Source organism: Amborella trichopoda, chromosome 6, assembly GCF_054954075.1.
Source record: "Amborella trichopoda isolate Santa Cruz 75 chromosome 6, AtrichopodaSantaCruz75HAP2 v2.0, whole genome shotgun sequence".
NCBI classification, from domain to species: domain Eukaryota; kingdom Viridiplantae; phylum Streptophyta; class Magnoliopsida; order Amborellales; family Amborellaceae; genus Amborella; species Amborella trichopoda.
This window is the reverse complement of record NC_142341.1, coordinates 31,787,167-31,798,504: the sequence shown is the minus strand read 5'-3', so window position 1 is coordinate 31,798,504 and position 11,338 is coordinate 31,787,167. Positions and strand designations below refer to the sequence as shown.

The window sequence follows — 11,338 nt, the reverse complement described above, 5'->3', positions numbered from 1 at the left end:
AGGCTAAAACAGGGTCGAGAACCGGCTAGAACCGAGAGGGAACCGACGGATCTGTTTGGAACTCGGGCGGTTCCCAGTTTTGTGCTGGAACCGGCATGGCCTGAGCCGATTCCCAAGTCGAACAGGGGGAGTCCGATTCGAACCGACACGGCCTGTGGCACCCATTTACACGCGTACATGTGTGTGTCCCACGTGTGGGCGTCTGTACACGTGTGAAGGCTAGAACCGAGAGGGAACCGCTAAAACCGACGGATCTGCTTTGGAACCCCGGTCGGTTCGCGATTTTGTGTTGGAACCGGCACGGCCTGTGTCGATTCCCGAGTCGAACCCGGGTGAGTCCTGTTCGAACCGGCACGGTCTGTGGCACCCACGTACACACGGCATGTGCGTGTCCCACGTGTGGGAGCGTGTACAAGTGTGAAGGCTAGAACAGGGTCGAGAACCGGTTAGAACCGACAGATCTGCTTGGAACGCGGGCGGTTCCCGATTTTGTGCTGGAACAGGCACGGCTTGTGCCGATTCCCGAGTCGAACCAAGTGAGTCCGGTTCGAACCGGCACGGCCTGTGGCACGCACGTACACACGTGCATGTGCGTGTCCCACGTGTGGGAGTGTGTACACGTGTGAAGGCTAGAACAGGGAGGGAACAGCTAGAACCGGCAGATCTGCTTCGAAACCCGAGCGGTTCCCAATTTTGAGCTGGAATAGGCACGGCCTATGCCGATTCTCGAGTCGAACCCGGGCGAGTCCTGTTCGAACCGGCACGGCCTGTGGCACCCACGTACACTCATGTCACTCGTACACACGTGTGTAAGTGGTGTGTGTGGCACCCGTGACTCGTACACACGTGTGAAGGCTAGAATCGAGAGGGAACCGCTAAAACTGGTAGGGAACCGACGGATCTGCTTTGGATCTCGAGCGGTTCCCGGTTTTGTGCTGGAACCGACACGACCCGTGTCGATTCCCGAATCGAACTCGGGCGAGTCCGATTCGAACCTGCACGGCCTGTGGCACCCACGTACACACGTGCATGTGCGTGTCCCACATGTGCGGGTGTGTATACATGCGAAGGCTAGAACAAGGACGGGAATCGACGGATCTACTTGGAACTCGGGCGGTTCCCGATTTTTTGCTGGAACCGACACAGCCTGTGCTGATTCTCGAGTCAAACCGGGGGAGTCCGATTCGAACCGGCACAGCCTGTGGCACCCACGTACACTAGTGCATGTGCATGTGGCACATGTGGGAGTGTGTACACGTGTGAAGGTTAAAACCGGGTCGAAAACCAACTAGAACCGAGATGGAACCGGTTAAAATCGGGAGGGAACCGCTAGAACCGGAAGAAAACTGACGGTTCTGCTTTCGAGCCGGGCGGTTCCCGATTTTGTGCTGGAACCGGTACGGCCTGTGGGGATTCCCGAGTCGAATCGGGCGAGTCCGATTCGAATCGGCACGGCCTGTGGCACCCACGTACACACGGGCATGTGCGTGTGGCATGTGTGGGAGTATGTACCACTCGTGTCACACATACACGTGTGGGAGTGGTGCATGTGGCACGCCTGATGCACACACGTGTGTGCATGTACATGTGCATGTGGCAACGTGTACGGCTCGTATCACACGTGTGTGAGTGTTGTGTGTGGCACGCGGGACACGTACACACGTGAAGGCTAGAACCGAGAGGGAACCAGCTAGAATCGGGAGGGAACCGCAGAACCGGGAGAGAACCGACTGTTCTGCTCTAGAACCGGAGCAAAACCGGGCGGTTCCCGATTTTGTGCTGGAACCGACACAGCTTGTGCCGATTCCCGAGTTGAACCAGGTGAGTCCGGTTTGACTCGGCGATTTTTAAATCATTGCACTCGACTAAACGCAATGAAAACTGGCTGTAGCATTTATAAAAAAACTAAAAACCATCCACCCCAAATTGACAGTTATTAATCATATTATTAATCGACGACTAAAGCACATTACGAAGATGCCATAAACCATTGAATCTTACTATACATGCTCCTCCAATTCCTTCAACATGAATCTGGAGAGAAAAATGAGAGAGAAATTAGTCAGGTATCGCATAATCAAACCCAAACCCAAACCCCTTTCCACCAGTCTGAAATTTCCCCCACCCAAACCCAAACCCCTTTCCACCAGTCTGAAATTTCCCCCAGTCTGATTTCCACCCGTCTGAAATTAGTATCAGCAAAGGTCAAAAAAACAAGCTATTATCTCTAAAAACTACATTCACAACCCAAACCACCTATTTCAGAATGCCTTTACATCCTACCTAAAATAGCCCAAAAACTGTAAGGACCTTCAAAAAAAAACATGCCAATACCATTTTGACCTCCACAACAAAAACGCCTCACCCTATTCACAAGCAAAACCCACAAAATCCCCACCTTTTATCACCTTTTAAGAAGTGATAAATTTGTTAGAAGTGACTCGCTTCAATTCCTCCATGTGTTCATCATTACTGATCGCTAGTGCAGCTCGAAGACCAGCAAGAAATATCTCATTGCCCCATGTGTGATCACCTTGAATATACAAGGTTTGAAGAACAAGATAATAAGTAGCCAAACTCATATCCTTACAGGTTCCAGCTAGCATGGCCAAATCATCAGTTCCAGTTCTCGCTCTCGTTGAAACTCTCATATGAGGGATACTCACGTAAATCTCAGCACACTTTGTCTTTTTCGCTCCTAAGTCTTCAGTTTTAGTCTTTGCTTTCTTGCTCTTTTGGCTTGGATTCACCTCTAAACATGGACTGCTTCCATTATCCTTCCCCTTCTTCGCCTTCTTTACCCCATGATACTTGATACTATCAGTCTTCGTCTCTTCAAACTCTTTGGCTTTTGTCTTTGCTTTCTTGCTGTTTAGGCTTGGATTCGCCTCTGAAGATGGGGTGAGCATACCTTTGTTTCCATTATCTCTCCCCATCTTTGCTTTATTTGCCCCCTCCTTGGTTGGGGTTTTAACAGAAATGTCCAATTCAGATCTTCTTCCATGTTTTCTGCTTGGTTTTTTAGGGTCATAAGTTGCATTATCATTTTTCTCTTCTTCAGGTTCTTTGCATCCTTTCTGAGGTATTGAAGATGAGGGAGAAAGTGAGAGTTTTTTAACTATTCTAATCCTGCTGTTTTGGCTTGCATTCTCCTCTGAACATGGGGAAACCATGCATATACTTCCATTATCTACCCCCTTCTTTGCCTTCTTCACCCCTTTTGCCCCACGACACATGACCCCATCAGCCTTCCTCTCTTCAAACTCTCTGATCTCTACCGCGCTGTTTTGGCTTGGATTTTCCTCTGAAGACGGGGCAACCATACTTGTGTTTCCATTATCTTCCCCCCTCTGTGCTCTCTGTGCCCCTTCCTTGGTTGGGGTTTTAACAAGCATGTCCATTTGGGAACTTCTTCCACGTCTTCTACTTGCTTTTACAGGGTCAAAAATTGCCTTAGTTACAATGCAATCATCTTTCTCTTCTTCAGATTCTTCAGGTCCTTTCAGAGGTACTGAAGATAAGGGAGAAAGTTTCTTCGCTTTTCTAATATTAGATCCACATTTTTTCAATTCTGGTTCATCAAGTGGCAAAGCTTCAACCAGGGGCTCCATTTCTGGCTCAATGGATGGATCTTTCTCTCTGTTTTCTAAAGATCTATTGTAGTTATTGCTGGGAGGAATAGATTCCTCATTTTTGTTGAACTGTTCTTCCAGTAGCAATTTCTGACAATGAGAAAGAAAACCACAGGTTATGAATGAGGGAGTAACATAGAATTTTCATGGAAGGCTCTGGTTCTTTTGTAACAAATCCCAATAATGAGAGAGAAACTAGGAGTTAAAAATAAGAGAGAAGCACACATTGGCATAAATCTGTGAAAATAACATTGTTAGAAAGAAACAGAGTGAATATTGTATCTCCCATCCAGTTTAACAGATGGAACATGAAACATGAACTTTTAAGATAGATTTGCTTTGCAAGAAAAAGGATACCATTAGAGGAAAAATTGCAGACTGTTAATTCTGGTTTCTTACCAACCATTCATCAATTGAAAACTTACAATTTCGTTTCTATTTTCATGTTCATGCAAAGTCTCTTATTCATCATTGTGATGTCAACCATCCTTTTCAACTGACTGAGCTTCCAGGGTAGATCATTAATTTCTGGAACAGTCTTGACGTCTTCTGTGAACTAGTGAACCCCATGCTTGAATATGCATGTTTTGAATAAATATTTCCATGAAGTGTGGTTGTTTCTTATAAAAACGACTTTTTTTGTTTTTTTTTTTAAGGTAGTTCAGCACTCAGAATCGAACTCGAGATGTAGAATTGCCAAAATCAACGGCTAACAACTTAAGCTCAAGCTCGATTCCTTATAAAAGTGACTTATGCATAAATGGCATTCTAATTGGTCAATACAAATTTGGTTACTAGGTATCACAATTGGGTGTTTGAAACTCATTTCTAAAAAAGTGAATCCCTCTTGATAAGACAGTGATGAATAGCACTAACACTATAAGGCATTGCTATGTCGACGTGTACTCAGACACTATATTCTTTGATAGTTTTCAGTTGTGGTTAGTTTATTAACGAATGGCTAGCTTCAGTAGGCAAAAGCCCCAGTTTTTCTGTGCGCTTTTCGGGTCAGTACTAGACTAATTCTGCTCGTGTCTTCTTCTTATTCCATCAAGAAGGGACTTCCTCATTGGCTATGGCCAATGAAACCTGAAGCTAAAAAACTCAGCATAAAGAAAAAAGAGAGCAACCACAGTTGCCAAAAGCCTATTAATGAATGTCTAATTCAAGAGCCAACAAACAAATCCATTCGACCTCTTATTTTGGTTAGTAGAAGGTATTTCTACTAATGTTTCTTACTTTTGATCAAAAGACCTCCTCTTCGGCATTGGAGCCACACAAATTAGTTTTTAAAAGAAAGTACTCGGGGTTGCAACAACATACAGTCATGCCATTTATAGTATCCCACTTACTTGAGGCCTAGGTGAGATAGGAGGCATTCACATTAGCATAGGGCTAAACAAAAGCTGTATAACTTATAAAACTAAATGCATAAGCCAAAGTAAGTTCTAAATGTCAAAATCTAGTACCATTGTTAGATAGTTTCTCTTTGTTTGTTGTGTTTAATGGTGCTTCCAACAGAAGAATAGCACAAAAGGCCAAAAGCTTCAAAGTATGGAACCTAAATGTGCCACCCAGACATACGAAAAATATAGACATGCTACAGTTTCGCAAAAGATATCTTAGGAATGAAAAGGAAAAGCTTAACAAGACAAATGCAATATATATGTTCGTTTTTTTGGATAAGGAACAATCCAAGAGTAAGAAACTGCATTGTTTAATGAAAGGAGCACAGCAGTACAAAATAAAAATTCATGTATGGCCCTTACATTTCTGAAGCACAGTAGAAGCCTCAAAAAAAAAAAAAATGGCAAGCAGCTATAACTTTCTGACTACTGAGTACCTAGTTTAGAAGTTACTTGGTTGTCTTTTTTACCTTCTTTGGGAAGCTAGGTTTCAATGAGAAAGTTCACACCCATGATCACTACCCATAATCCAGGCTGTCACACTGCTAAACCAAAGACAGAGTGACAGCTATTTGGTAGTTTTTCTTGAACTACTTTCACTAAGGTAGATAAAACCATAAACACTAAGCACATTTTTCTATGGGTATATATAATGCACACATGGACTACAAACTTGTAAGAGGAATTTAAGAGTGATAACAAACACTTCTTCTGGGACCATTCTAGTGCGTAAATTGCCTCATTGGCATCATTTTTAGTCTTTGCGAGTCACCAAAAGTGTGATAAAGATAATTATTACTGTAAATTTATGATACAACCATAAAATCATAGAGAGGGGCAAAGAGAAATCAATTCAAATAAAAGACAAAGCATTGTACGAATCACAGATGCATCATCCCATCCCATTCAATTTATACAGAAAAATATCTAGCTGAAAATATCTAATTGAAACTGCATAACTATGAGAATGTCCACTGCCAGAAACATACTTGGTTGTGAGGAAAGTTCTCTCTATCTAGATAGAAAAAACTAGAACTTTTTACTTTGATAACCCAATATAGCCATTAAGTATGTCACCCTACCTTCATGGAGAATGAAGAAACAGGCCCAAAAGAAGGGTCTGTAACATAAATAGAGCACCTAAGTATCATTCTCAATTTTTCTGCAGAGAACAAGCTCGCGAAACTGCAAATGGAAGATGAGGGAAACCACATATGCTCTACATACCAACCTAAAATCTCTTATCATTCTTTTTCTTATTGATTTATCAACTAGTCAGTTAAAAGCCTCGGCGATTATCAGAAACAGAAAAATGAAGATATCAACAAGTTGGTTAAAAGCTTCACAGGTTGTGGCAAATACAAAATTGAAGAGAGGATATCTCCTTCTCAAAAATAACTTGAACAACTACATTATCGATAAAAATAAAATAAAGTTTAGAACAACTAAAAAAGCTTGGATATCACATTGACTAAAATAAAGGCTTCAAAGGATAGTCAATATCCATCTGCTGTACTGATTGCTTATCCATTAGACCAAGAATTTAATATAGGGATCCCTGGTCATAGGACTTCTCCATGTAGCTCACAGAGCTGCCCCAACGTTATATTGCAGGATGCAATTCTATGGAAGAAGTTAGCAGTTATATCACCTTCTTAAGCCATCTACCTCTTGATTTTGGCATCCAACTAATAAATCCCTGCCTTGAGATGGCCCTGATGCTACTCCAATAGGTTAGAGTTATTTACATCAATTTATGACAACTCTACAGCAGCTTTTGCCTTCAGTCCGAGAATCACCAAATTAATCAGATAGATCTCTTTGGTTACAACTCGATTTGCACCCAACAAAATGCTCAACATTTATTGACAACAGACACAACTTTAAATTTGAAGTGACCAAACTTAGCTTTTCTGTTATGGAAAAAAGTTTATATAACGTTGCAACTTTAAAATGTAGAATTAAAGATGCACTTAAAAAATCCATCGGAAAAGTTTGTTTTAATGCTGAAAAACCCTCTAATTGATCATCTAGACATCGAGATGTACGAATATGAAAAAAAAAAAAAAAAATTAGTTTTAGAAATAGTGCATCTTGCAACACATTATCTAGACCGTCCATTTTCAAGATTTTCATATGTTCATAGATCTACTTGATTTTAACCATTTTTGGAGTTTAAAATTTTATAATTAGATATGAAAATGGATTTTAGAAAATCCTAATAATTTTTTACACTAAAATTACATGTTGTGATAAAATTTGGAGGTGCACCTTAATTGGATTATAGAAACCACACACTTCTTTTATTACTTTTTTGATGAACTAACTAAATTATCTTTTATCATAATCTAAAAACTAGGATCATAATCTAAAAACTAGGATGGTCCTCCAACCAAACACTTCAAGCCCAAAGAGGGGAGGATCAACAAGCGAATGGATCCATATCAAGAAGCATGGTACATGACATCGATCAGCCTGAGGTACACCTTGAATTATGGGCCTCCTGGCCAGCAAAAACAAATAAACAATACAGTCACACCCCAAATCACGACAGCTTACTCTAAATTTTAGGTCGATGTAAATAGGCACAGGTAAAGAAATGATCATTAAGACAAGCTATTCCATGAAATCAAAGAGCTTCACCATGGTCTTTATAGCTACATCCCCTTCTTTACACAGAAAAGAGTAAAGCGACTGTATACGTTTAGATTTAGTACATAAAGGTCAAAAGCACCCCAAGCCGTCAGATGTAAACAAGGGTGTTTCACCTGAAGCGAAGCGATTCAGAACTCAATCGATTTAGGAATCAAATGCGTGGAATGGCCTTTGGTTGGAAGATTCCTTTTTTCGAAAACGACATCCATACAAGAGGAATTGTGGGGGACGAGATTCCCTTTCTTCGAAATAGAGATTCAACCAAAATAGAATCAAGATCCCTACATAGATGGAATCAAGATTCCTAAATCTTTGGAATAGAGTTTCCGACCGAGTTACAATTGAGCAATATGGAATTGGGATTCCTTCATCCATGGAATCGAGATTCCAACATCCTTGGAATCAAGATGGAACCGAGGAGGAAACAATAAATGTCTCAATGTCATTCATTGACCAACATGCATACATGCATGTTTACATTATTTATGTTACATTGGATCAATATAATATCGTTAGAGAACATGGACCACCAATTTGGTTTCTATTAGTCATTTTCTGATAAAAAAGATGACTACACCTTATTGTTGGAGATTGAGTGTCTAGCTCAAGTAGTTTAATGCCTTAAAAACTTCTAAACATCACTTCTCAGGAAAAGGCAAAAGGAAAAAATAAAAAAAAAAAAGGGGGAGGGGGGGGTGGGGAGGGAATTCCAATGAATGTGGAAACCAGTTTAATTAAGTCTATTATCGAAATTCACCAATGGTGGAATCGAGAAGATTCAGTAAATATTGGAAAGAATCAAGGTTTTAGACTTCACATAAACAGGTTTCGTAAATCTTAGTCAAACTTGTTGATTCAGGGTTCCGAATCGGAATCGCGATCTTTGTTTAGAGATTCGGATAACTATGATTTCATTTCATTGCACAAAGTCAAGGAAAGATTTATTGGATTTTGAGCATGGTCCATGGTACTGCCCCAATGGCTTAATTTCACATCCGACAGCTTGGGGTGATTGTGAAATTCTATACAAAAGGTACACAATCACATTGTACACTTTTCCAAAAGCAAAGTATTGAAACTCCATCCTATACACCATGGCTGAATCTACCATGCTCTAAACCTATTTAGTGGTTATTAAGAACCACATAGGTTACTCCATATCTACTGAATCTAAGAGTAAGTGAGTCTCGAAACTACCAGTAAGGAGAAGCTCTTTGACTATAATTATAACATGTGCCAGAAAATGATGAACTAATACGCACAAAGAATAATTCAAGAGATTAAAAATTATAAAATGGGACAAGGATAGAAATATATCAGAATACAGTGAAGAGTTCATATTCAGTTTCATAGAGAAAAGCTACCAACGATCATCAAAGAGGAAGAGATACAAACAAGAGGGTTCAGAAGAAACTGAAGCACGCACCTTCAAGAGAATAGAAAGATCAACCACATAAAATGAATGCATTAGAAACCATCAAATCAACCAACAAGAGCAGAGTTAAACCCGCCAATGAACCACAAAAACATAAGAAATGGAGCATGCATAAAGAGAACAGGAAAGGGAATAATAAAAATACCTATCAAAATCAGAAAAACAAAACCAAACTGATGTAACATTTTCAAGTACACCTGGATCATAGACAACACAACATAGAACAAAAAGAAACCAACAAGAAAAATACCCATGAAGAAAACAATAAAAACGTGAATCGAAACCAGCTCTACAGATATAAGCAACAAGTATCCAAAATAAGTAAATAACAACATGAGGCACACAAACACCAGAAAACCACCATGGAAACCAGATAAAGAACAAATGAAAAGGGCCAAAACTTCATGCATATAGCGCCCAAAACAAAAGAGAGAAGAGATTGCAGCAAACCAATATACACAAGGAAACCTAGACCATGTGGAGAGAGAGACAGAGATCAATGATTTCAAACCCTATAAGCTTGAGCCGTCTGGTGAGTGAGAATAAGAAAGAACAACATTTTGTTTTGCTAGAAGAAAAGGACGACTGAACCCATCAAAAGAGAGAGATCGAACATATACAGGAAAAAAAAACTATATATAACCTAAAACCATAGGGAAAGAAAGAGAGACTGCAGACCAGAACTTGTAGAGAGAGAAAAGGTTATGATCCTTGCATGCCTAAACCCCAGCTAGAAAGAGAGAGATGACACATGCTAAAAGCCAAGAGAGAGGCAATGCATGCACAAACAGAGAGAGCCTTAAACCCATCTAAAGAAAGAATGCAATTCAGAACTTGTACAGAGCCAAAACCCATCTCTAGAGAGAGAAAAGAAACCTTAAGAAAGAGAAAGAGAAAGAGTGAGGGCACCATTTGCATATGATACCTGTGAAGATGCCAGGACCCAATGCCCATCAACGAAATCTTGATGAACCCTCAACTCATTAAGCTCAAAAAGCATCTCCTCGCCGGAGTTCCTAAAATACACGATATACGTGGGACCCTCTGCAATCACCTTAGTAATCACACCAACCCACCAGCCATCGTTGTGGAAAGCATCAACTTCTTCGTAGAGAGAGAAAGCACGAGGTGTATCAGAAGGGGGCAATGGCCTCACATTGAGGACCTCCACAGTTTCAACTAATGGCCCCTTCTCATCATCACTCATAAGGTTATCGTATTCAACAGTAACTCTGAACTTTCCAACCATTTTCGTCACTGTTGCAGTGAACCAGGCACCCTTGAAGCCATCTTCATCACTGCCAACTTCGACCCGGCTCCCCTTCCTAAACGCCCTTGTTCCTTTGCTCATGCCTGGATTTCAGTACTCGCTTTCTCTCTCTCGCTCTCTAAACTGCAACTTCAAGACTTTTCACTGTCAGCTTCTACGTCCAAATGCTCATTCTGTACTCTCTGCATATTTCAGGAGTCAGTTCTCTCTCCCTCTGACTTTCTCTCTCCACGCTCTCTCTCTCTCTCTGACAATGGTTCTCTGAAACCTCTTCACCTCACTCTCTCTCTCTCTTACTACTCTCACTCCTTGAGACTCCGCCTCCGGAAACTCTTCTTTCGACTCGGACAGGCCCCTCTAAATCCTGCAAAGAACATCATTTTTTTAATAAAGTGCCTAAATTGCCCTAATCCGATGTAAATATTCCTACGTCTTTTAAAAAATATATATTTTATAGGGAAGCAATCTTATAAAAATAAATAAGGGTGCAGTTCGGATACGGATGCATACGTAGCTCTAGAAGTAAAGATGGGATACGGATGCATACGTAGCTTTTGGAGTCAGGTGGGCTTTCAAATTTTGCCAATCGTATTTAATTTTGATGCAAAATATTCTTAAAGTTATCTCAAAATTTATTTTGATATTTAATTATAAAATTTTAAATTTAAAAAATAATTAAAATTAAGTAGATTTATAAATATATAAAAATCTTAAAAATGGACGGTGTAGATAATATGTTGTAAAATATACTATTTATAAGATTTTAATTTTTTTTTATTTTTCATGGTCATACATCTCGAGATTGAGATGATCAATCATAGGGTTTCTCAACATTAAAACTACCTTTTCTCATGGATTTTTTAAGTGCATCCGTAGCTCTTCATTGTAAGGTTACAATCTTATATAAACTTTTTCCAATAAATAAAAGGCAAGCTTTCAA

The 11,338-nt window shown here is 40.3% G+C and overlaps 1 protein-coding gene across 1 annotated transcript; it reads right to left on the bottom strand.

The window, feature by feature from the left end:
* Positions 1 to 1,926: 1,926 nt before the first annotated feature.
* Positions 1,927 to 10,766, bottom strand: LOC110007344 (uncharacterized). Its single transcript, XM_020667782.2, has 2 exons — positions 10,054 to 10,766; positions 1,927 to 3,722 (listed from the first exon to the last, which is right to left on the bottom strand). Exons 1-2 carry the CDS (start codon positions 10,477 to 10,479, stop codon positions 2,412 to 2,414), a joined length of 1,737 nt encoding a protein of 578 aa, XP_020523441.1. The 5' UTR covers positions 10,480 to 10,766; the 3' UTR covers positions 1,927 to 2,411.
* Between the last annotated feature and the right edge of the window lie 572 nt (positions 10,767 to 11,338).

Coding starts and splice junctions, on each gene's coding strand:
- LOC110007344 (XM_020667782.2), bottom strand. CDS start 10,479: ATGAGCAAAGGAACAAGGGCGTTTAGGAAGGGGAGCCGGGTCGAAGTT. Junction 3,723..10,053: donor GGGTCCTGGCATCTTCACAG/GTATCATATGCA, acceptor TCTCATTGTCAG/AAATTGCTACTGGAAGAACA.